This window comes from Vidua chalybeata, chromosome 21 (genome assembly GCF_026979565.1).
Source record: "Vidua chalybeata isolate OUT-0048 chromosome 21, bVidCha1 merged haplotype, whole genome shotgun sequence".
Classification (NCBI taxonomy): Eukaryota; Metazoa; Chordata; class Aves; order Passeriformes; family Viduidae; genus Vidua; species Vidua chalybeata.
This window is the reverse complement of record NC_071550.1, coordinates 7,705,092-7,731,613: the sequence shown is the minus strand read 5'-3', so window position 1 is coordinate 7,731,613 and position 26,522 is coordinate 7,705,092. Positions and strand designations below refer to the sequence as shown.

General features: G+C 50.9%; 1 protein-coding gene across 1 annotated transcript in view; it reads right to left on the bottom strand.

The window, feature by feature from the left end:
• Window positions 1–26,522, bottom strand: part of ASTN2 (astrotactin 2) — a 320,575-nt gene that overhangs the window by 233,826 nt on the left and 60,227 nt on the right. Inside the window, exon 3 of the mRNA XM_053961860.1 lies at window positions 6,269–6,653. Within this exon, the coding sequence (XP_053817835.1) occupies window positions 6,269–6,653 (385 nt within the window). The remainder of the gene's footprint in view (window positions 1–6,268; window positions 6,654–26,522) is intronic.

The following is a 26,522-nucleotide window of genomic DNA, read 5'->3' as shown; positions in this document are numbered from 1 at the left end:
TTTCCTTGGACAGCCAACACTTCACAGCTTATCTTCTGTGAGCTTGTGATTTTGCCTGGATGGAAAACACTTTGGACACCTGGGGAATCAGGACTACTGCACATGAAACTGCCATGACATCCCCACTGGGCATCTGCAGCCCCACAAAACTCCACAAAAATCCTCTTTCAAGAGCTGCTGCTGACTTGAGGAGCCAGAAGTCACGCAGCTGTGGCTGGAAGAGGGGGCAACGAAGGGTATTTCTTCAACTTGGGATGTTGTGGAGTGTCAGGGTGAGACCAGTCCAAGCTTTGCAAAGCAGGAGGACTTCATAAATCCAGCATCCCTTCAGGATGCTCAGCAAAATGCTGGCATAATAAACCACCCTGTTTCTGTTCCAGTCCCTATGGCACCATTCAAAGCCACTTTTCCAACTGCTTCCCTCCTCTGTCTCATTAAATTAATGAGCAGGTTGTAGCAAAGAGAGGGGAGAAAAACATTAAAACTTATCAGGAGCCCACCCCACCAGACTCTTCTCCACAGCAACAGTTGCCATGAGCCAGGAAGAGCCCTGGCTGACCCTAGGTGTTTAAATCTTAATTAGTCATTAAGCATGGGCCACAAAACCCATGAGCCACGGGCTGCAGGACCAGAAGAAAGCCCCAAACCCCAGGAGCTTCCCTGTCCCTTGTGTGCCTTTCTCAGGGGCAGGAGTATGTTGGATATGGCACTTGTGGGAGCGATGTCCTGAGTGTGCTCCTACACATCCATGGTGCTGCTTTGATCCACTTCCTTGGGGGTGTAAGGGACGGGGACTGTGTCCCACAGCCCCACCATTCCCTCCCCCCACACTGGGGGGGACAACCCAGATTTGGGGTGGAGGTAACCATTCCAATGGGATGATCACAACAAACCTAAAACTCCAGCCTGGCAGCTCTCCATTGAGATCTCCAAAGACAGTTAATACATTAATATATTAATTATGACTGTATTTATCTCTGCAAAGCACAGCTTTTCCCTGGCAGGTCAGGACATTTTCAAATCCACACTGAAGCCTGAGCTGGCATCACCACAGAACCAAAGACCCAATGGCACAGCTGCTGTAACCTCTCTAACTGGGGCACTCATTCCCTTCATTAATACATTCAATTCAGTTACAATTGAACATGCTGGGCTTGAAAACAGCTTAAATGTCTTTATTAACTAGAGACACTGCCTAAGCATGTCTGGAAGTGCCTTCCTGAATTAGGAGCCAATTCCTGCCCTGTTGAACCCCCACCTTGTTTTTTTGTTTTCATTTCTTTAAGACTGAAAGTTGCAGCTGGTTTTTTTTGGGGGTTTTTTTGTTTTTTTTTTTTTTTTTCCCCAGACAGGACTATAGGACTGCAAAAAACCACTTTTCACTGGCAAGCTATGAGAATACACATTTTCAAAGGTCTCTATAAATTACAGAAGGAGTTGGCTGGGATTAGAGCTGGGAAAAGCTGATCACGTACAGAGAGGGTCATGATCCCATCAGGTCACTGGAAAGAAGAGCCCCAAGACACATCAGATGCTGGCCTGATGCAGTGTCCCATTTTAGCCTCCAGCCCCAGCAAACGTGAAGCCATCACTTTATTTATTAAAGGCTCAGAAAGCCCCTGGTTAATGCTGGGAATCGGGGTGGAACTGCAGCTGACTCCTCGAGCCAACAGCAGCAGCAGACGGTGGCTCTAAGCCCCAGCACAGGCACCAGGGATGCCACACCCTGGCACAGCCATGAGCCCAGCCAGGCACCACTGCCCCCTCAGGGACACCAAGGACATCATTATCAGGCCAGACATCTAGCTCCTGTTGCCTGAGTGCTCTCCCTTGTCCAGCATGGAGAGAAGCACCATCACCTGTCCATTGTGAGGGTGTCACCCCCAACTCACACCCATCTCTAAATCTCATCTCCAAGACACCGCAGAGCTCAGGTGTTTGCAATGAATGGCAGCTCTAGGGAACAGCTTGACTCCCTGCCCTCCTCTTGCACAGCTCAGCCCCCAAAATGTCCCTTTCCACAGTCCCAACACCCTGCCCTCCAGCAGAGCTGTGCCTTACCTCTCCCCGGAGGAGACTCCACTGGCAGGAAAAACAATTCTGAGACGTGGCCACCAGAAGAGCTACTGCAGTGCTGGTGGGGGGCACAGGAAGCTCTCTTGTCATCATCGGGATCCTTCCCCTGCTTTTTGCTGCTACCTCAAAGCCATTTGTCTCCCCTGCCTAAATCCCTTCTCCCACAGTTCTCCTGGGCTGCGCCACCCAGAGCAGCTTGGCTTGGAGGCTGGGGGGACCACAAGCCCTGACATCAGCAGTTCCCAATATTTCCTTATGCTGCCCTGCCTGCTGTCTGGCTGGTCTCCCTCTGCAACCCCCAGATGAGGGCTGGACCATTAAATGACATGACCAGGGCTGTCAGAGCAGCCAGTGGCAGAGTGGAGCTGGATCCACATCCCCAGGTACACTCTAGGAGCCAGAACATCTTTCAGGAATGCTCAAAAGCATCTCACTACCGCTGCTGAGAAAAGCATCCATGGATTAAGTAAGAGAAACTTCAGAGGTTTACCTGAGCCAACACAGCAGGGGAGAAGTAAGTCCAGGAGAGGAATTCAAGATGAGTGCCCAACCACACCTTTGATATGCCCATGGTATTAATCATTGGAACCATCAGTAATAAGTCCTGTCTCCTGTCTAGACTTGGAGGCCATACCCAGACTGCAGAGCCTGTGAAGCCAGCACAAAGGCCTGCTTGAAATGTTCTTTTTTTGAACATGAAAGAAACTGAGAAATAAAGATGGGTCCTTTGTTGCAGGAGTGGAATTGCAGATAGTCGATTTTCAAGTCTGATTTCTCCTCAGTTTTCACCAGGTAAAAGTTATATTTCTTGCTGATCCTTAGGAGATTTGGTTTGGCAAAATCTCTCTGAGGAACTTGTGGGTAATCCCAGTCTGAGGTTGCTGGACTTTACCTTTGTTTACCAACTCCATCACTGTGTATCCAGTGCATCCCAGACAGGGATGCAGCAGTGCTACCTGCAATAGACTGGGGCCCAAAGTCCCTCAAAACAGGACTTGATGGACAAAAGCAAAGGGCTCCTGCTGCTGTAGGATGAAGCTGTGTCTGTGAGGATGAGACCTGTGTATATTAAATGAGAAAAGCACGTGAGGAATTCCCAAAGGGATGGAGCTTGAGGCCATCTGCTTGGGAAAAGCAGGAGAGCAGAACTCACGAGGAGCATGGACTGGAAACTCCACAGTGAAGTGAGGACAGAGGCGGTGAGGAAGTGACAACACCTGTACAAATGTACCCAAATCCCCATAATCACTGAACCCCAGGTACATACTGGGGCTGAGTTCAGAGAGGGAGGGTCTCCCCAGCAAAGACCAAGAGCCCAGAAACTGCACCCCACACCAGCAGACCCCACTTGGCACCATGCACACCCACTGAGCACAAAACCCTAGAGACCTTTTAATTGCCAGAGAGAACCCAAACCCACAAGGAGACAGAATAGCCCCCGCTCCATCCCAGCTCAAGGGATCCTGCTGGATAATTAGGACAGCCTGGCTATTGCTTCCTGCCTCGCTACATTTCATTTTATTATTAAAAAAAAAAAAAAACCAAAAAAAAAAAAAAAAAAACAAACCACCCAAAAACTTTTCTACTTTTCTTCCTCAACTGCCTTGGATTTTTCTCTTGTCGAAATTCATCTGGGCTCTGTACAATGTCACCAGGTCAGCTTGTGCTCCTGCTGCAATTCTAATTTTGTCAGCTTTACATTTTCTAGGCAGTTGGGAGATTTTTCTTTCTTTGCTGTTTTTTTTTTCCCCCAAGTCAAAAATGATTTTGCATAACAGTAATAACGTTAATGGCCTTGCACAGTGCATCCAGATTACAACTGCAGCTAGGGAGAAATAAACATCTCATCTTTGCCCTGCTGTTTATCTCCCCACAGCAGAGCCTGGTATCAGGTCAGAACCTGTAATTTCATTAACTTTATCACTCAGACACGCTTGTTGCTAGATGTCATTATTCAGCACATCACTCCTGTGTTTTGTTTGTGCTGGGATTCACTTCAGATGCTCTGGCACCACACGGGAGCATCCCTCCCATCCACATCACTGCCTGAGCTGGGGAGGAAAGTTTGGCTTGCTGAGCTGTGATCTGCAAAACATTTGTGCTGCTCGGGCCTCCTGGGCAGGGACTGCATGGAGCAGAGCCATCCAGAGCAATTCGCTGCCTGATTCCCTGACTAGATACATCCAGAATTGGTGAATAAAAAAACCCCACAGTCTTCCTCACAGAAAGAAAACCTGACCCAACAGACACCAAGCGTGGGGTGTGCAAATCCCCAGTGATGGGAAGGGCACAACCCAGCGCCTGCAATTCAGTCAGTGCCCAGCACAGGGGGGAAGCTGCAGCACAGGCAGGTGGAGAGTGAGCAGAACTGCTCCAGCTCCACTGGATTTGCCATCCCTGGTAATTAATGCTGGGAAGTGACACTTGAAAGAGCCCCTGCTGACAGCCCCTGCGACGATAGCATTTGGAGCCTGCTGACAAGTCCCAGCTGATGCCTTATCACAAGGCAGCTCAGCAAGAGTTGCGAGGAGAGCTTTTCCCAAGGGAGCTGGTGGATTCCCTGGGATGCAGACACAGCTCCACACCCATCCCCAGTGACCACAATGAAACCTGGCAGTGCCAGCTGGGCAAAGGCTGATCTCACTGTGGCACTGCAGCCACGCTCCAGCTGGGTGTCCCTTAATGCCTCCACCTTCAATCCAGCTGCAAAGCCATGCCCAAGCAGAACTGGCTCCCAGTCCCTGGGGATCCCCAGGTACCTGGTGTCTGCTCGCACCAGCTGCAGCTTCTCCACCCTACATGCCCCATCCCCACAGGAATCTGGCTGTGACTGCTGCTCCTGTGCAGGCCAAAGCACCTGGGAGCAGCATGTCGGAGTCACCATCTTTCCCCTGCCTGTGCCACCAGATCAGAGTGGTAAGCCCACAGCACCTCTATTTATATCTGCAGCCTAGAAACCCTAGATCTGAACCACAGCCACCTCATCCCGGGCAATCCAGGCTCTAAGCAGCTTCAGCGGGGAGGAGTGAGCAGCACAAACCATAGCTTGGCTCCTTGAGTAGAGCCTCATCCAAGAGGGAAAAGTGCCCATCTGGGAGGAAGCATATGGTGAACTGGCACAGTCTGGAAGGATCAGACTAGGCAAGGCACAAACCTGCCTCGATCCAAGGCACAAGGCCTGACAGCACCACAAGATGGGAGCATTTGGGAACATCTCTCCCAGCCCCAGGTGTCCCACAGGAAGCTTCCAGCTTGGGGCAGAGGGTTCAGTCATGTAAGTTTGTTATTGCCAGTTCCTGAAGCCCTTGGATAGTTTAATATTCTGCTCTAGATCTTGTTTGCTATTTTGTTTTGAAGAGCACTGAAATGCAGTTACTGCTGTCTTCCCCACTCACACAACTCTAAATAATTTATAGAAAAGCAAAACAAAGAAAAGAATATGAAAGAAGAAAGAAGGTAGCTCGGTTATGAGATGTGAAGGCTTTCATTTGTTCATTCTCACTGAGCAGAGGGCTGAGGAGACATCTCTTAACCCATGGGCTGGTAACAGCCAGACACACACCAAGAGATGCCAACAGGGATTCTCAGAGCAGCACTTGAGGATGGCAGATTGACCCCGGGCACCTCCAAATCTGTCTGAGCAAAAATACCCATCACAATCATCACAGCCTTGTTTAAAAGGGGAAAGAGTAAAGAGCATTTTAAGGGTGGAAGAAAAACAACCTCAACCACTACTTATGACCATCACAAGGGCAGTGAGCTGCTTTCCAGACACACTGCATCACCTAGGCTATCCCTGGCTCCTCCATGGAGTCAAAAAGAGTCCCTGTCCCCACTCCTGCCACTGTGGCTGCTAAGTCTGTCTGGAAAGCCCACACAAGAAGGGAAGGATGGTTCAGCACCACCCCAAGATCCCTTCCCTGCACAGAGCAAGCCAGCACATCCCTTCCTTGCTCCCGTTGGAGTCACTCACAGCATTAACATGCTTTGCTTTTGTTTATTCAAGTGCATTTTACTGTGCATTGCAGGTGAACAATATTAAATGGCTCATAATAACATTTCAATAAGCAGAGGTGGGTGTAGCAGCCTCTGACAGACAGATTTTAGAAATGCAAGCAATCAAGTATGCGTTAGCCGAAATACCCTGGGGAACGCGCTGCTCCCCAGCAGAGGAGAGAGAAAAGCCACAAACCTTTCTTCTCGTAGTCAGGTTTCTCCTCCCCGCCCCGGCCCAGGCTCTCCAGCGTCCTTGTCACCTGGCTGCCAAACTCATCCTCCCTGGTGCTGGGCTCCGCCCGCCGCGGCGTCTCCTCCTCCTCCTCGTCCTCGTAGTCGTCCAGGATGGGGGTCTCCCGGATGGGCACCCCGATGACGGAGTTGTGGGCCTGCAGGCGCGAGTTGCGGAAGCTCTCGCGGGCCTGGGGGCCCAGCAGCACCGAGGGGATGTAGTGGATCTCGTGCGTGGCCTCGGTGCTGGCGCTCTTCTGCGGGATGCGGCGGCGCTTGTGCCAGCGCCGCTGGGCGTACAGGGCCACCATGAACACCAGCAGCAGCAGCAGCAGCGCGATCAGCCCACCCTGCAGAGAGAGCACAGGGCACTGTCAGGAGCGCACGGGGTCCAGGGAGGGGTGATGGGGTGCTGCAGGGTCCATAGAATCATGGGATGATGGGTGGATGAGATCCTAAAGCCCATCTCATTCCACCCCCCTGCCATGGGCAGGGACACAGAATTCACAGAACCACTGGGTTGGAAGAGATCTTCAAGATCATCGAGTCCAGCCCAGCCCCAACCCCTCAGCTAAACCCTGGCACCCAGTGCCACATCCAGGCTTGTTTTAAACACACCCAGGCATGGTGACTCCACCACCTCCCCAGGCAGCCATTCCAGAACTTTATCACCGTTTCTGTAAAAAACTTTTTCCTAATATCCAACCAAAATTTCCCTTGGCACAGCTTGAGGCTGTGTCCTCTGGTTCTGTCAGTTCCTGGAGAGAGCCCAGCCCCAGCTGAGCACAGCCACCTTTCAGGAGCTGTACAGAGTGATGAGGTCACCTCTGAGTCTCCTTTTCTCCAGGCTGAGCACCCCCAGCTCCCTCAGTGGTTCCTCACAGGGTTTGTGCTCCCAGCCCCTCTCCTGCCTCGTTGCCTCCTCTGGATGCACTTGAGCATCTCAACGTCCTTCCTAAACTGAGGGGCCAGAACTGGACACCATCCACCAGGGCAAGGTTGCTTCACCCCCATCCAAACTCAAACATTTCCAGGGATGGTGCACCCACAGCTTCCCTGGACAATCTGTTCCAGTGCTTCACCTCCCTCTGAGTAAAGCCCCAGAGCACCCTTCCATCAACAGCCCCTGAACCACACACACAGGTGGATTCGTGGAGCAGCCACCTCTCAGGTGTGAGGTCATGGGCAGGTAGATGGGGATGCCAGGGATGGTCTTCAGCTGGGAATAGCACAGTGACACCTCCAGCTCAACTCTGACCATTCTGCCAGGGACTTTGTTCTCTCCACCTCACTCCTTGAGACCTCCAGGCCCCCTACACATGGGGAGAAGGGGAATGGGGATAATCACAGTCCACCACTTAGGAGAAAAAAAAAACTCATTAAAACAACCCAACTGTCACCCAGCAGCAATAAAGCCCTAGCAGAGACACACATTTCCCAAAAATGATGGTGCAACAAATGGCCCCTCACAGGCAATGCTCCCAAGGCATGGTTATCCCAGCTCCAACATTTCTAGTCTGATTTCCCTGTGGTTTCAAGATCAGCTGCAGAGCTGGGGAACAGCACAACATATTCCAGCCTCAGACCTTTTCTACTAAGCTCTTGTTTTTCCCATCCTCCAAATTTTATTCAGTACAACTCTCAACAACATTAACATTAAAAATAAAAATCTTTAACAAAAAAAAAAAAAAAAAAAAAAAAAAAAAAAAAAAACAAAAAAAAAAAAAAAAAAAACTTCCAAATATCTATATGTACATGGAAGTAGCACATCCTCTCAAGGGAGCCTGGTTAGAGAGTACCAGAGGGAGCCAGCTCTGCCTCTGGCTGCTCTGGAAGTTAAATTCATCCCTACACACACAAGAGCTGTGCCTGTGCCAGCTCCCAGCCTCTTAATCTCTGCAGCATCAGAGCAATTTTATCCCGTGGCAGACAAGCAAGGCAGGGCATGTAAATCAGGAGCAGCACGAGTGACCAGGGCTTTGCAGCATGACAGGAACAGCCAGGGCAGAGCAGGCGTTCCTTGGGCACCTGGGATGCCACGGCCCAGAGCTGCACCGAGCTCTACAGCAGAGCAGAGGCATGGAAATATTCCCTCTGCATTCCACACAAAGCACCAGGCTGCACCTGGAGCACGGCTCTGACTCCTAAACAGGAGCAGCTGTAAGGAGGTGGCAGTGGAAAGAGCAGTTCACAGGATGAGCTGCCTCAGGAAATGTTTCCCTGCCACAGGAGGGGCCCAGCCCAGCATGCCCCACATCAGGATCCCCTCCTCTCCTGCCAATTTTTCCTAACACGTGCAGGACTCAGGGGTTCAGGATACTGCTCAGCTTGAGTTCCCCAATTTGCATGATGTGCACTATCAGGGGAGGTGTTTTGCTGTCCAGGAGATGCTCAGGGATCCCTGCATGGCAGAGAGGCAGGGCTTGGTGTGCTGCTCAGGTTTATGCCCTGCACTACCAGGGTACTTCAAGGACCAGAGGGATGAAGACCCACCATGGCCTTCCATGCTCAGAAACAAGAACCAGCATGGACACTTCAGCCTGGGACAGCAGACATGAGCTTCCTTGGATTTGCACAGTGGCTGACGCATGGAGACCTCAGAGCATCACAGGAGCTCCTGGCCTGAGCCACCCACACCCCCTGGCATTTCCTCAGACACCCAGTTTGCAGGATGTGGCATTCACATTTTCTGGACAGAGAGACATAATTCTGTCACTTAGGATTTCTTGGAGAAGCACAGAGAGAAGAAGGGAAAACAATCTTTATCTCTGTTCCTTTGTTTTCCCCGTGTGGAATGTGGTGTGGAGATTGTTTACCTGCAGGGATTGCTGGGTTGGATTCTGGTGAAGGTTGTCTGGGGTCAGTGACCAATGGGATCCAGCTGTGGTTTGGGCTCTCAGCAGAGAGTCATGAGTTTGAGTTAGTTAGATAGGTAAGAAGTAAATATGTAGAATAGTATAGTATCTCTTTAAATAGTATATTAACATAATATAGTATAGTTTTAATAAAGCCATCCTTCAGCTTTCTGATCTGGAGCCAGACATCATAGTTTCTTCCCACATCAGGGTTCAATGCATTTTACTATAGCAGGAGAGAAACCATGGCCCACCAGAAGGGAGGCCAGGCCAGGTGACAAGGACACAGCAGGGCCACAAACGTCAACACAACAAACCCCACTGCAAAACCAGGTCTGGCTCATGTGCCAGCATCTTTACAGCAAAGAGAGGGTTCTTGTGGTCCAGAAGGGCTTCAGAACAACACTCCTGGATGTGATTGCTGAGAAACAATCTTCTCCAAGGCCTTTACTACCAATCCCTGAGCTGCCCAGTTGGATATCACTCACTTCTTTGTGCACTCTGCCGCTGGAAAGGGGCTGCAGGGCAGAGCACTCTGCACCCACGGGCACACAGGCACTCACTCTCCATGGAAAAGCAGGGCCAGAGACATCCCAGATGCTCAGGAAATGTCAGAGTGACAGGAAAAGCCTTGCAGGAGGAGCAGCTGTGCCAGCTGGACACAAGGAAGGGTTTTAGGTACCCATGGCAGGCCTGGGACTGTGGACCTTCCTGTCTGGGCTCACCTTATATCTGCTCCTGGGAAATGTCCTGGAGACAACAAAGCTGTTGGCATATTAAGTAAAGATCTCTCTGCTTAGAGAACCTACAAGAAGGCATAAAAGCACAGATGTTCCTGGTGCACCATTCCCCCTCTGACTCAAGAATGACAGTGCTGGCTCAAGGAAGCCAAGGGCTCCCAGTCCAGCTACAGCTCCCACATCCTTTGGGGGTGAGCCAGAGATCTCTGCTCTGCCAGTCACTGGGACAATGGCCCCTGGGAAAGGCTGGGGGTGCCCGTGCCAGCCCCCTGGGTGAGCACCATGGGCTCATCACAGGCAGCTCAATTCCAACGCGCTCCTTTTGTCCCTGACCCCGTGCTGGCAGCTGCTTGTTTAACAACACCATGCCTGGAGAGCTTCCTGGGGAAAAGGGGGGAAAAAAAAAAGTCAAACTTAGGAGGCGTTCAAGCCAGCCTCATTTTAATCTATTTTTTGTGCTAAATTATCCAACTGAGGGAGCGGGAGAGAGAAAGGGGAAAGAAGGGATAATATGAGAAATGTTTTATTTGACAACGTGTCATTCGGAAACTGATTATTTCTGTCTCCGAGCTTTTTAATATTCCCAAACAATGGCCGAGCCGCGTGGGGATTTGGTATTCTAAGGCTGGATTTATAATACTCTGTTCTGCAGTGATAAGAACATGGGCCTTTAATCCTCTGAGCTGTGAACATGCATATTCTCCCACGTAATGTCCTTCCTGCCACATTCCTGCTGCCCTGGGCCGGCCGAGCAGGGGCCACCAGCACCAGAGCGTTGCCAAGACCCACAGGAGAGGAGAAGGAAGATGGGGGAGAAGAGGGATGGTGGGAACAACCCACATGTGGAAAGAACTGCAGGGCTTGTGGCACCAGAGCGAAGCTCAGCTGAAGCTGAAGAGCAGCAAGGCTGGGAGTTATTTGAAGCCCAGAAGGAAAATCAATGGGAGAGGCCACACCGAAGCCCAAGAGATTGGAGCCTCACAGAAATTATGAAGGCTGCCAAGCTGTTAGATTGGAGGGCTATCACTCTGTAGGAGTCTCTGAGATGCTGAACAATTTCTGGGCAGCAAGAGGACTCATTGCTGCTTTGAACACAACCCCACCCCAAGCCCGTGAAAGACAAGGGAGTCCCACTGCTCCTCTGGAGTCCAGACAAACTTCCTTGCAACAGCTTCTGCCCTTTCCAGCTCTGCTCCCCACAGCGCTGGGATGTGGTGTGATGCCTTGCAGGAATCCCCCATCCCTGCAGCCTTGCAGTCACACAGGGACAGCCCAGCTGGTCAGAAATCAAGCCCTGACAGTCTTCCAGCTGCCACACCAAAAGGACTGAAGTCACAGAAGAAAATCCGAGGCTGGAGGGGATAATTTGGCCTGGGCAGACCTCTTATACCACAGCAGCCCTTGTGTAGGTCAAAGCAAACCCAGTGCTAAACAGCACAGCACTCAAGTTTGTGCTGACCTGGGCCCCTTCCTCCCAACACCAATGCAAATTTTTGTCCTCAGGCAAGAACATCCCTCTTTCTTTCCTAACATGAAGCCATTTATTGTCCAACATTGGGCTGGCAACCAGCCCCATGGCTACTGACCTGCTGCTGGATGAAGCAGGGCTCTCACAGCCCTGGACACGGCTCCAAGGACAGTCCCCCAGCACTGCTCAAGGATGCCCCATGGGCTGAACGAGCCCCCAGTGCTGGAGCATCACATCCCCTGCATCATCCCTGCAGGTGAATTAAAGTGAGCAATCAGGTGCCAGCAATAACCACACGATCCTTGGGGCTCTTCACACTGTGTACTTTTCCTTTCTTTCCTTTTTTGCTGTAAAGGTAATTAAACACTAGGACAATTTACCAAGGGGTGTAGTGGATTATCCATCATTGTCAATTTTAATTTTTTTTAAATCAAGCCTGGATGCTTTTTGAAAAGTCATACTTTATTTCAAATGAGAAATAGAGGCTTCAGGGCATTCTTGCACCCTGTGCAGCTCTGAGGGAACAGCAGATGATCCTATGGTCCTTTCTTGAATTCCCTTCACCCCAATTTTGGCTTTCCCACAATTCAGCTCCACAGCATCTTATCTCTCATCCGGGGCACTTCATGCCCTCCCAAGCAACCCAGACACACAAAGCACCACCAGACCCTGGATGCAAAGAGAGGTCAGGCAGAGCCCACCCCATCCACAAATCACAGCCACCCCCTGCCAGCCCAAAACCCACATGCTGCGGGGCCACTGATGAGCCCATGGATGAGTGGGTGCCAGGAAGGGAAACTGAGGCAGAGCGTGGGGGTGGGATCAAGGACAGACAGCAAGCCACCATGAAGACTAGAGAGGAAGAGACAAACACCAGGATTAAAATATATACATGTATATACCCCAAAGAGATCTGGATCCAGTCCTCACCCCAGACCTGTCAACCCCACCTCTCTCTCTAAGCGACAAAGATGATACACAGGACAAAGCTCCTAAAATCCCACAATTTCTCCCTGTACATTTCAAATCCCCAGTCAAGCACAGCTTCACCAAGGTGCCCAACCACACACTCAATTTTAAAAATGTGTTTAATTCCCATTACAGTCCATGAGCCTAGAGCACACGCCTCAGTGCTTTGCTGAGCAGGGACAGCTCCTTGAATTGCAGCCCAAAGAGAGCTGTATTACATCTCTTTTTCCCCCTCTTTCCACTGCTCACCTCACTGAGCTACAGATATGATTGGGGCACTGTTTTCTGGGGGTGTTGTTATCACAGCTGTGTCACCTGAGCCTGCCCAGAGGTGACAGCACCCCTGAACCACCCTCTCTGAATGGGTGCAAGGAGCACAGGATGTGGCCCAGGGGTTTAAGAGGAAGGTTCCCACAGGATGGCTCCATCCAGACCATGCAGATCCTCCTACCATGCTGTACATCCACGCACAGGGCATAAATTTCATAGCATATACAGTCCTGTAAAGTACAACACACACACAAACAATGAGAGTTACAGTTGCTGTGGGAACCATAACTTTAAAATCTTTGACTCTTCCATAATAAATAAAAAAAAAAAAAAAAAAATCAAGTCAGACAAGTCACATTTTCATATAATTTTTTGTTTTTAAGCTACGCTCAGTTTTGTTTTGCTGTTTCATCCAAGAAGGGAAACAAAAGAAGGAATGAACCTGCCAATCAGCCTTTCTGTGCTGCTCAGACATGCAATGTGATGTTCCAGTAAATGTTTATTTGAAAGGTCTCCCAGGCACCGACTGTGTGCAAGCACCAAAACACACAACCCTCAATCACAGCCAACGTGCCTGCGTGTCCCGAACTGCACATCTCGCTAGGATAACAATTCAAAATGACTCCTAATCCATTTTTATTATGTTAAAAAAAGGTATTTATTTGCAGCAAGCTGAAAGAGGAGGGCTGGAGGTGATTTTATTAAGTACCTGATTGCTGGCTCTTTTTAAAGCCGGGGCACAGATTGCATAAATTGTGATTTTAATGCGCGCTAAACGGTTCACCTAAATGGGCTGACCTGCTAACCCAGAGCCTGCCCTCAGAGAGGGAAGATTTTAAAATTCATAAGGTCTCCTGCGCTTGCGCTCATGTTTTCCTAATGTGGGCAGCCTGGGAGCACAAAGCTGAGACAAAAACAAAAGCTTTTCCTTCCCCCCGAGGAGTTTGAGTTACAGAGCCCCGATCCTGCTCCATGCTAAGCCAACAAGAGACCCCTGCACGTGTTCATCCCACTCCGCTGATTTCCACCCCACACCTGAACTGTGTGTCATCCCTATTCCAAAGAGGAGGGAAAATTCGCTTGAATTAAGGAAAAAACGACCTGGAATTTCAATAAAAGAGGCCACCTCATCCACAGTAAGTGTCTCTCAGTGCAGGTGAGGTTTCACCGGGCAGGCCAACCAAGTGCTGCAGGCTGAGAGTGCCCAGGGCTGTGGCAACACAAAAAGCACCTCCCAGTGAAACACGGGGCTAAAGGAAAGTCCCTCAGGGCCACCCCTGACACAATGTCCCTCCCTGCAGCATCCTCAGCACAGAACCCAAACCCTGATTGTCCACGGGAGCCCAGCCCAGGTAAGGAGCACCCCCATGCCACAGTCGCCAGCAAAGGCAGCTCCTGCCAGGGAAAGGGTGAGTTGGAACCCACCCAAACTGACTTTGTGTGCCCCTAATACCTTCCCAACTGAGAGTGAAAAGCAGTGACGCCCTCCAGGGTTCAGTCTAAGCCTGTTTTCACCAAATTCACCAGTAACACCTCCAGGGATGGAAGACACTTGCCATGGGACCTCCCAAAGTCACAGCCACTGCAGCATCTCTGACCTACCCAACCCTTTCCAAACAAAGGTTTAGCAAATGCTAAAGCAAGGTCTCAAATTAGGAGGATTATTACAATATCTGCCAGCACAGCGTTTGCTAGCAAGTAATGAAATATAATTAAAAGTAAAGAACACTTGTCAGATAAATGACAAACACGTACTGTTGTTGCAAAAGTACCTTTGCTTGTTTTTTTTAATAACTGTGTTTATCCGCTTCCTCACTAATTTGCAAAAAATGCAGTTAATTCTCAGTGGATCTCACAACCATTAGTGCGAATTAATGCTGTTCCCACTGTATATTCTGCATATATTAGAAAAAAGATTAATCTAATAAGAGATGCACATCTCCGGGTGAGGGAACACGAACACGATTCACATCGTGCCTGCAGCTCCCGAGCCCCTGAGAGGGACACGGTACAACACCCGTTCTGCTCAATTAACCAGCTCACTTTTTGGGGGTGCCAGACCCTGGCCACTTGTCCAGAAAACGTGCCAGAGGTGCAAAAATTCACCATAAGTACAGGGAACTTCTTAGAGAGCCAAATCTCCTTGATGGACCAGGTCTCCTCTGCAGTGGTTGCTCTACCCACGGTGAAGATAGGAGAGAGAGAGCAAAAGGGGTTTAGCATTTATTTATGGAATTCTCAAACAATTTTTGGAGATGATGGGAAGGTGCTATTGTACACACAGACATGAAGAAAAGAGCTTGTTTCGTTGGCTGTGGAGTTGGTTTTTTTGTTTTTTGTTTTTTTTTTGCTTTTTTTTTTTTTTGAACAATCCAGCCTACTGTGTAAAAAAAAAAAAAAACCAAAAAAAAACAAAACCCACAGAAACAACAACTCACAAAAAAAAAAAAAAAAAAAAAATCCCTGCTTTACCATATTTAAAGTGCAAACATTTCAGCATAATGAACATCCACAGCTGAGTGAACACAAACCACAGCTTTCCAGGAGAGGGAGGGTATTCAAACATAATACCAGGGATAAAGCCTCCGTGCACATGCCCATGTGGCATTTAGCATCTGAAGGTACCTTGGAATTCTGGCATCATAAGTCACAGTACAGGAGTCACACACCACAGAGCCTTCACTGGTACCTGGAGCATCACACACCAAAGGGAAAAAACAAACCAAACCTTAATTTTTATCAATTTTCATTTGTGATTTGATAAGAAATTTGAAAACTGTGCTGCCTCCTCCCCCCCCCTCCCCATGTAGAGCAGAGCAGGGAGATCCAAGACTTTGATTTAAAGAGAAGATCCAAGACCTCAGGAACCCCACAAGCCTCCTCTCCCAAAACACCACCGCTATTCCCAGCAGGCTCTTAAGAGCCCAGTTAAATACAGCACTTAACCACACACTTAACTCCCATTAACTTCACTGGAACCTTGCACACATAAAATTTATCCTGTGTTTCAGGGCTTTTTCATCTCCCAGGGCTTTTTGCTTTTTCATCTGCCTGACAAGAACTGAGAGTTCCCTCATCCAGCTCTCCATGTGATGACTCCAAACCACCTCGGGGCTCAGCAGAGTGGAAAAACAAACCCATGGGGATGGGTTTTCCTGCTCTACAGCTCCCACGTTCATTGCTCACATGAGTCCACACAAACCTTTTTGTTCTGCAGCACATCTTGATGAAACTGCTCCCTTTTCACCCAACCCTCTTGCTGCATCAATTGGGAATATAAAAGTACGGGAATGCACCAGATTTTATTTTTTCTCGTTATTTGAAGGGCGTGAGACCAGAGAACTCTTTCCTGGAAGAAGAGGGGACAGGGCACCCTGCCACTGGGCTGGGAAAAGCTGGATTTGCACCTCCCAGAGGGCCCTTTGAACCCCCAGCTCTGAGGAGCCCTGCACACCCTGGGGACAGTCCCCATCCCCAACCTCCTGAAATTCAAGTACTTTTTTCCGTATGGATGCAGGACATCCAAGCCAACAGGAGGAAAGCAGAGGTGACAGCGTGACAGTGATGCCACCTGGGTGCCACCAAGATGACCTGCCAAGCTCCCTGGTATGCTACAAGGGGCTGAGACAATCAGACTTGCTCTTTCCATCCCAGCTGGGAGCAGAGGGTTTGGAGTGGGATGCACGGATGGAGAAGCAAGAGCTCCTTCACAGATGGAGTGAGGATTGCAGGGCATGGCTGTTACAGCTGCTCCACCCAGCTCAGCTGCACCACACCATGAGGGTGGTGGTGGAAAGGCTGCAGCCCCCCCTCCCCAGGCAGCAGCAGCTGAGAAAGTGCCTGTTTGGAAGCGGGAAAGGATTCATTTCAATTAAACGTGCCTGGTGCTCCAATCGAAACCAATTAATTCTCCCCATCTGAAAGCTGATTAGCTGGGATATTTGGGTAAATGGATAATAACAGGCTGATAACCCCCTCCCCGTGCACACACCAGGGCTGGGCTGCCGTCAGGTTTTTAACACAGGTTTTTGACACTGCGTCTCCAGCCTAATTGCAGCATCTGTGAATAACGGTGGAGCAGATCCCGGCTCCATCCCTGGCAGCAGGCAGGGACCAGGTGAGGATGGCCACTCCAGAGCCAGTCTGAGACCCCATTACTGCTCCAGGCTTCCAAGAGGGCTCTGGGCAGGGAAAGCTACTCCTCCAACCCCCAATCTCCCTCATCCCCCTGGAAGCTCTCCTGGGCACTGGGATGGCAGTTCCCAGCTCTCCAGCCCCGTCCCTTCCCCTGGCTGTTACTAGCCAGTGTTTAACTCTACTGCCCATCTGCCTTCCTGGTCCTTCTCCCTCTGGAATGTTCTCCCACCCAGCACAGCCTGGGACAGGCAGTGGGAACAGCAAGGTGCTGAGATCGATGGGCAGAGCGCTGCACCTCACCCCAAACCAGCCCAGCAGCCCCATCGAAGCATCCTCCACTAACCCAGGCTCCTGAAGCTGCTCCAAGGCTCAGCCCCTGATGTCCTCTGGGAGTTCAGACAGCTGAACCCAGCCATGGGGATGGCAGCCAGCAGCAAGGGAAGGCACTATGCCATCCCAGCCTTTGGTGAGCCTCGTTCCCTCCAGTTCTCATGTCACCACTAATGCCACCTCAGCCCTGGTGGCACAGCCTGACTCTCCAGGTCCCAGAAAAGGGGCAACAACTGGGCAGCTAGTGGCTGGAATTGTCCATCTCTGCTCCCTAGTTTTTTCCTCACAACTGGAAAGTGTTGACTAGCTAAAACCCACTTTTCCAATGATGTATTTTTGGTTAAGAGCAAATGCTGAGCCAAATTGTGAACGGAGAAAAACAAAGACTCAATCCTACTGCCATTTTCTAATCAAATTTCCTTTTACTAATTTGACAGGCCTGTTTTGAAAATTTAAATGTAAAGCTCAAATGAAGTTAGTTTCCACAGTTAAATGGGAATGGAGACAAAATGTTTCAAGTGGAACTAATAAAGTCCTTCTGCCCACACCTTTGGGCTCACAAAGCTCCTTTCCATTCCTTGTTTGTTGAATACTAAGCTTTAGTTTGCTCATTCCCCCTACCACACACAGGCATCCCCCAGCAGTTTTCAGCTTGTAGGAGGCAGGAAAACAATTTCCACCCAGCCCCATCTCCTCGATGTGGTGCCTATCCTGTGGCTGGCCTGAGTTCACATCTAATCTAAATTAAGCCCAGTTTAGTCAATGTTCTCATCTTCAGAAGAGCCCTGAAAAAGAAACAGCTTGGCCTGAGGGGAAAGAATGATTGGGAGGTGAAGATCCAGCCGTGTGTGCTCCCAGAGAGGCTCACCTGGGTGGCAAGGAGAGGAGGGAGCTCCGGGGTGCAGATAAGCGCCCTTGAGAGGCAGCACTGACCTGCACAAGCTCCTCCACCTTTCAAACCCTCCCCTTGCTCCAAACAAAAAGCCTCTTACTCCCCAGGGACTCAGCTGTTGTCCTCAGCATCTGACCTTCTTTCAGGCTTTCATCACTCAAGAGTAATTTCCCACAGAACAAAGGAAGCCAGAAAAAGAATGGAGTCTCTACTTTGTGCTAGAGAGCGCTGGAAACTTGGTGGTTCAGCCTTTCTGGTCCATGGCTGTGATCCTTGGATAAGCCCTTGGAAAAGCTCCCTCAGGGAGCAGCCCCACCCATGTTTCATGGCAGTGGGACAAGAATAAATCCATAAAGGATAAATGCAGTAGAGTATGCTGGGAAGCACAGAAGAGCAGCACAGCTCCTGATCAAAGACCAGGTGCCTTCACAAGAGCTGGACAGGAGTGTGGGTTTTAAAACCAGAGGCTAAATGTGTCTTGCACAGACCAAACAGAAGCTCCAGGGAATGAAATCCCAGAACTCAGAGCCTCGGCAATCCACGTCTCTGCCTCAGGCACCAAATGTCCCTGTCCCTGTCTGGAGGAGCTCCTGGACAAAGAGGAATGGACCTGGCATCACAGAGCAGGGTCGTAACCCAACGTTCACAGGGCAGTTTGAAAAGAAAACCAGCAGTGCTTAGAGCCCTCCTCTCCAAAGGCAGCAGCTCTGGTCGCCCTCCACCCCTGTAGCCCTGGGGGGATGCCAGCCTGCATCCCTGCATGCTGCCAGCAGCCAGAGACCTGCTACAAAATCCTCAGAGCAAAACATTTACAGGAAAAGGGTTTCCATCCATCATTTCAAACCTCCTGCTCATTTAAATCTGTCCAAACGGTGCAAAAGTGATCTGAAATCCTCGGCTGTCGCAAAGCTGGGCTGGAGGCAGAGCACTGCCCAGCCCTGATCCGTGTCAGACGGGGCAGGCTGAAACATCGCCCACAGGGACCGGGAATTCTTGCAGAGCAGGACAGGGAAACATCCATCACCAGTGACAAAGGGCTATTGATCCTGCCCGAGGGCACAGAGCTGGATTCAATGACCGCTCCGAATCCCTTCCGCTCCACAGAGCCCATGGAAAAGCAAATCTTCATCCTGCAAAACCCTTGACAACGAAGTGCTCCTTTGAGTGTCCCCACGGACAGGACAGGGCTGGCACTGTGGAAGGGTTTGGGCACTGAAGAAACAACTCCCCCACTTATAAAAAACAAACAAGCCAAAACCAAACAATCAAACAAGGGCAAAACAAAAACCAAAGAAACAAAACCCTGCAGTCACACCTTCCACAGCCAAACCACTGCAGCATTAACCTGAAAAACTTGTTTAAGAGAACAACAAGGCAAAGTTATCAAATGCACTCGTGCAGCCTGGGGCGTGTAGGTGAACCTTCCATCCACACCCACACCCCTGTCTCGGCCACCTCCCAGCCCCAGGGAGCGAGGGCAGCATTCCTGAGCACAGTGAGAGACACTGAGAGGTGCAAGGAGAGCCAGGGTCATTGGCTCATCCACTCAGTGTTCCAGTTTTCAATATTTGCACTGTCAGGATGTTTTCCAAACACAGATAATCGTTTAAACCCAAAACTTCTTAGGAGGAAAAAAAAATGCACAATTTTCAATTCCCCCATTAATTAGGAAAGGAAGAAAGATGTCCAGAATTTGTCTGCATAAAACAGAAAGAAGCAATGAAGTAGCTACACTGAAAATTAAAGTCATAGTTCTTATTTCTGTGCATGGCACCCTTCAGATCCCAGCTTGGTAAATAAAAAAATAAATATACATACAGCTATATGTAGTTTCTATTTCATGGATGTACATGCACACATGGAACAGAGACATGGAATATCAAGCAGGGCTCTGGTCCTAGTCAGCTGCTGAAGGGTCCTAGTGGGACCAGGGGACTGAGGGGACCCCATGAGCTGAGCTGCTGAACAGGCATGTGGGAGCTCACATCAGCTGTGCCACAGAGCGAGTCAGGGAAGTGCATGGCCTGCACACAGGGTGCTGGAAAAGAATGACCTCACCCTCCTCAGCAGTTTTTAGGGCTGGTGCATCATTAGCCAGGTCTCCAGCTGCCCTCCCTCCCGGGGACCAGAGGATCAAGTGTGTTTTTCTCTGCTATTACACAAGACAGGAGCTTGTGCACATCCTCTGATGTGATGCAGCTTCAAGGCTACAGGGTCAACCTTCCAGGGCTTGTCTCAGCTCCCAGAGCCCTTCTCCAGGACAGCCACACTGCTGTCACCTCACCCAGGGACAGGCCTTTTTGCAGGCAAGAGACCTACTGAGACACACATGCAGCAACTGGGAAGACAGCCCACCTTTCAAGCTGGTACATCTCCCAGAGAAGGTCAAGCTGTTCCCAAAATGAGGAGGGGTTTCACACTCAGCCCTCCAACTTCCCCATATATTCCCCCATCCTCATGCTCTACTCTTCTGCACCCAGCCCCATTTCTCTCTTGCATTTACACAAAGCCTGAAATCCCTTCCCAAGCAAACTCTTGTTTCACTTCAGTATCACCATCATCTGTGAGGGGGATCACAAGACCCCCTTCACCTTCCTTCTCAGCAGAAACCCCCCTTGCCTTCACCTCTCCGTTTTCTGCTCCTCATCCCTCCCCATGTCAAACAAGGATGTTCCACAGCCCTGCCAAGTGCTTTGGGAAGAGCCTGAAGGACACAAGAACAGTTCCTGAAGAGCAGCTCAGTACTGGCTACTGCATCAGCTGCTCTCCTGACCAACATCCCACTGCTGCTGCCTGTCATCTACAGGATGTGCACGCCAAAAACCAGACAAGGAAGACAGGAGGAGAAATATCTACCTGTCACCAGCTTCCCAGGCCCAGGAACCAACAGAATTTGAGGTCAAACACAGCTCCAGCCCTGCACAATTATTTCACAAAAGGGGGACCTGGGGATGAGTAGAAGCACCCCAATAACACAAGAGCTCTCCCAGCTTTTTGGAGACATATGGCTCCTCTCCATACTTCAAGCAGTGACTCCTGCACGCTTCCAAATTACAGCTGCCTAAGCTGTTTCTGCAGATATTTCCTCTTTCTATGCAATCATTTGGCTAATAAGATGAGCAGGTTGGGCTCATTTATTTTGGACACTGTTCGTGGGTCATTAGCAGAAAGGCTAATCATTGCATTGGCAGAAAATATCACTTCTGCTTCAGAGCTGGCTGCACAGCACGGGGAGGGGGAGAGCAGGAGCCTGACAGAGCCTTTAAAAAAAAATAATAATACAAAGCCCAAGTTGCACTGCTGCAGAAGTGGAATTTTCCTCTGCTGTTTCCCAAGGTGCTCGCTGTTAGGTTGAAGGGACAGACTTCAGTGCCCGAGGCAGCTCTGCGCTCCCTCTCTCTCACGTGCCGCCTCCAAGGGCCCCCAGAAAGAGGAGAAAGAGAAGGAGCGATGCTGGCAGCAGCAGCCTGGCTTCCCTGAGCCACAGCAGCACAGCAACACATCCTGGAGATGCCCAGCCCTTGGGGAAACATCGTCATCTTCACCCACGGCAAATCCAGGCAGGATGCCAAGAGCCCCATGGCACAAGAGCCCTTTCTGGGATGGTTTGGGGTTAGCAGAGCAGAGCAGTTCTGATGCCTGTGCTCTGCCGGCAGCACCTGAGCGCTAAAATCCTCCTACAGAAACGTTTAAAGAGCAATTTGCATTCAGTGTGAAGGCTGGAGTGCCAGGGGGGATAACGCAGAACCTCAGGGCATTTGTGGAGCTGAAGCCTGAATTTCCAGGAGACACAGCAAAGCTGAGCCCTTCCAGTTTCTTTCTTGAGAGGTGACAACAGAAGCAAAGACTAAATTCTGAGACACAGCTGTACCAAAACAGCAGCATTGAGAGCAACGCTGCTCCCCAGGCTCAGCTGCTCCACAGCCAGCTCTCTCCAAAGCCCTGGGAGAAGCTCTGCCCTGCGGGTATCGTGCCCAGGCAGGGCACAGGGACAAAGAGCTGCTCCAGCTCCCACCTCATGGCAGCTGCTGCCTTCACCCACTGACCTGGCAAGGACAGAAATGAGGTGTTTGAGGGGAACAGCTGGCCAGGACACAGGTTGTCCCCTTCCCCAGCAGGCACACAGCCAGCACGCCTCCCGCGCGCCTCCCCCGGCTTCTGCTGCCCCAGATGTCCCTGCCGTGTGTGCTGCCAATGGTGCCGTGACCTCGGCTGCTCTCAGCAGCATCCTTGGGGCAAGCACAGGATGGGGCTGCCACCTCCCGTGGGAAGCTTTCAGCAGATGTCCATCAGCTCTGTGATTCCCCTCCTGCCCTCCAGCACCACAGCCAGCCCCAACACGCTTCCCAATGGGTACTGCCAGGAGGAAGCTGGGCAGGGGGCAATGTGGGGAGGAGGGACACCAGGAATTTGTCCCTGGAGTGCTTCAGCTTGCCTTGAGCCACCCATGCTGAGGCTCTTCCTGCTGTCCCCATGGGAGCATCGTGCTGTTTCTCCAGCCAAGCCTCTCCAGCCCCACAGCAGAGCCGGCTGCTCCTGGGGAGCCCCGCGACAGACAGGGAGCCAGGGCTGGCTCTGAGGGGCTTTCCAGCTGGAGAAAGGGGAGAAGATGATTTGGGAGCTGATTTAGAGCTTGCATTTCCTAAGTCTTTTCAGACACCGAGGCTATTGGCAGGCAGTGCTACAGCCCCTGCCAGCCTCAGCGGCTCTACAATGTCCTTCCCTTGGCAAGGGCAGCAGTGGGGAAAAAATAACACACAAAAAACAAGGGACATGTGATGGAGAGCTTGGCTGAAGGTTCCCTCCCCCCACATTGATCTGTGTGCCAAGGAGGAAGAGCATGGGGGGGAAAAAAAAAGTTTTAAAATAAAACAAAAAAACCCACATCACTTGTTTTGCTATGTCCAGGCTGTGGGGATGGCTGTGGCAGGAGGTGAGCAGACATAACCTGAAGCCATTGCTGTGTTCAGGCCAGGACAAATCCATCACCCTCCCCACATGCCCCAGCCAGCACAGGGAAAGCAAGACAGGAAGGAGCACTGTGGAACACCCTTCCTGCACCCCACACTGCTGTATGGAGCCCCAAAAGCAGGAGCTGGCACTCACCCCAGCAATCCCACAGAGATAAATGCTGCTGGGTGCACACTTGTGCTAACGGGATTGAGTGCATGGGGGTGAAACAGGGATTTTGCCTCAAAATTTCATGGCCCAAAAAGGCAGGGTGGGCAGGGCCTCTCTCCCCCCCAGCACATGCAGACCCCATGGAGGTGGCTCCTCTGCTGAGGATGCTGTGCAGGAAGGAGCTCACCAGCACCCAGAAAACACCAAGGGTGAAAAACCTGCTGCTGGAGAATCACAGCATCTCAGGGAATGACAGGATGAATCCAATATTTAATTGACCTTTTTTTTCAAAGGAGAAGGAAAGATCACAAGGGTATGGGGACAACTCCAGCCATCCAACCCAGGAACAAGCTGATGGCAGCACTCACACACAGACCCCCCTGTCAGGGTGACAGTTGAGCAAGGGGGGAATCTCCTGAGGAGGGGTGTCCAGTCCCCCCCCCAGCCACTGCATCAGAACAGGTGATGGGAAAACACTCCAGCATGGAAAGGAGGGAGACTGGATGCTAGCAGAGACACAAATATCGGCAAAGGCATGGTTAGGTGAAATGTGATCATTTTGGCAGGAACACAGAGCACATGGCTGTCATTGACCCGCTCGTTCTGCATCACATCAGCAAGCTGGGCACCAGCTTCCTCTGCAGCCTCAGCTGTCCCTGCAACACCTGGGATGCTCCAGGCAGCCCTGGGAGCACAGCCTGCTCACCTGCACCCCACCAGGTCCCAGGTCAGGGTGGGGTATACAGGGATAGAGGCAGCCAAATCCAAAGCAGTCAGGATCCTAAGGCAGGAGCAGCCTGGTTGAAAAATCTCTCTGTGCCACTAAACTCTCCCTGCAGAGCACACCGAGGCTGCTGAGATGCTCCTGTGAGACCCCTGTCCTTGTCATGAGGGGACAGCAGAAACACAAGCCATTGAACAGCTCTGCTCATCCCTCCCTTCCCAGCACAGAGGGCAGAGCGGGGAGGAGAACCAGGTCACTTCCCTTCTCTATTCCCCAGCTCCCAGGGCTCAGCAGCAGCCACTGGAACACCTCGGACTCCTCCTCCTCTCCTCAGCCCTCAGACAGCCAGAGGAGGAGCTGGGCTCTGTGGCAGAGGCAGTTCAAGTACACAGAGAATTCACAGAATCACTGGGTTGGAAGAGACCTTCAAGATCATTGAGTCCAACCCAGCCCCAACCCCTCAGCTAAACCCTGGCACCCAGTGCCACATCCAGGCTTGTTTTAAACACACCCAGGGATGGTGACTGCAGCCATTCCAGAACTTTATCACCCTTTCTGTGAAAAACTTTTTCCTAATATCCAACCTATATTTCCCTTGAGAAATAGAAGAAAATGAGAATCACAGCATTCATCCCAGCACAAGCCACCAGTGTCCCAGGTGGCTTTGTGGGAAAGAGCAGCCCCCCAAAAGGATGCCTCAAGGCAAGGTGAAAGTAGCCCTCAAAGGGGAAGCTAAAATCTGTGAGTTCAACCAGCATGACCAGTCCCAACATGCCCAGACAACTTATTCTCAAGGTGTTTGGTGCAAAACAGGATGAAAGGAAAAAAAAAAAAAAAAAAAAAGAACAGCTGGCTGTGGCACCACAGGGTCTGGGAGCTGCGTGCAGTGACAGCACCAGCCCCTCCTTGCAGTTCTTGCAAGGTGGGCAGAAAAACTTTAATTTTCCACCATTCCCAGCCAGGGAGGGCAGGGCCACATCCACAAACACACCCACCTCCACCTCCTTTCCACAACCTCAGCCTAAGGCACCAGCCTCACTTGATAACCGAACCCTCACCACGCACAGCCCAGAGACATCTCGCAGGTGGTCACAAGGAATCCTCAGCACTGCTTCAGGCTGCTCTTTCCTGTTTGTGTCCATGACTCGCAGCAGTCACTGCTTTTGTTTGCAGTTTGTAAACAAGCCCCTTCCTTGCCTGCCCCTGCAGCCACCACTCCATCCTCACCCCCCCCTCCCAAACCAGCACCCCAATATTCATCCCTCAGCACATCCCAACTCTGTGAGGGGATGAAGGACCGATGTCCAAGGGGACAAAGATGTGTCTGAACCCACCTGGGAGGGTGTGGGGGACAGTGTGCAAGAGCCACACACCCCAAATCCCCATCATGAGGAAGAGCAGTGGGAGAAGCAGCTGCCCTGAGCCATCCTGAGGTCCCAGACACCCCAAGGATGCAGGGTGGGATCAGATCCTTGGTACCCAGCCCAGCCTTCACCTGCCTGGCCAAGCTGCATCCCAGCACTGGGATGAGCTGGGCGAGTCATTCATTTCAATCATTCATTTCTGAGGCACAGGAAGGCCCAGCCTCAGTGCTGCCCTGAATGATGATGGATCTCTTGGAAATGCCAGGTGAAACGTGCAGCTTAATCATGGTGAGAGACTCCCTTTGGGGCACAACCCAGCACCCTCCAGCCAGACATTCCCCACTGCAACTTCCCACTCCCAGCACATGGGGCTGCCTGTCCCTTTACTTCTGCATTACCCAACCCACCCCATCCTCTGCAGAATGATGCTCCAAAGCTGCCAAATAAGCAGTAAAATTCAACACTGGGGCTGTTGTCTGTTCCCCCAAGAACTGCTGCTCCCACCAGGCTGGTTTCACCCTGAGCCCGAGTTTGGTGCAGTGAGGAAAACCACAGCCAGGGCAGCAGGAAAGTTCAAACTTGCCCGAGGAATGGCTGGTGAGGAGCTGCTGCCCAGCTCCAACTCTGGGAAGGGAAATGAAATTTAGCCTGACACTGCTAAAGCATCAGTGGTTTTGCTGCCATCCACCTGCAGGGTTCCTCCCCTTCCATCTGAATAAAAAGTGAGTGGTCTCCTCTCCTTTGAGGAGCTAAAAAGGAGGCAGCTAGAAAGAAAAGCCACCAGTTTTTCCTGTTGGATAGAGGGAAACACAATGAAAAAAATATCCAAGCTCTGAAGTCCAAGTGCATCCCAGTAGGGCTGGGGCTGATGTTCCAGCTCACTCCCTCTCCAGCTCCTGCCATAAATCCAGCCCCAGAAAGACCCACCTGAGGCAAGCCAAGCCAGTCAACCAGCTCCCTTCATAAACAGTTATTTTCCTGCAGTTTTATATAATTGGGTTTTAACAATAAGCACAATTTCATTTTTTTCTCTCTCCCCCTTTCCTCTGCTGCACACCGTGAAACTTCATGACGAGGCTCCTGCTTGGAGCTGGTAGAGACCTTTTCAAAGGTGAAACAGAGCTCCTTCCCCCTCACCCCTGGGGATGGGGGAGGGAGGGAGGAGGTGGAGTGGGAGCAGCGACAGGTAAAAATAACCATACTTGGCCTGATGTTGCTCCCAATTAAGTCGGTGGGAATTATGCCCAACTTCCAAAGCAGCAAGACCCGGACACACACAGAAAGTGCTCTGCTCTATGAGCAGCCTAACGATGGCCAGAGACAATCATGGATACCTGAGCTTCTTGCCC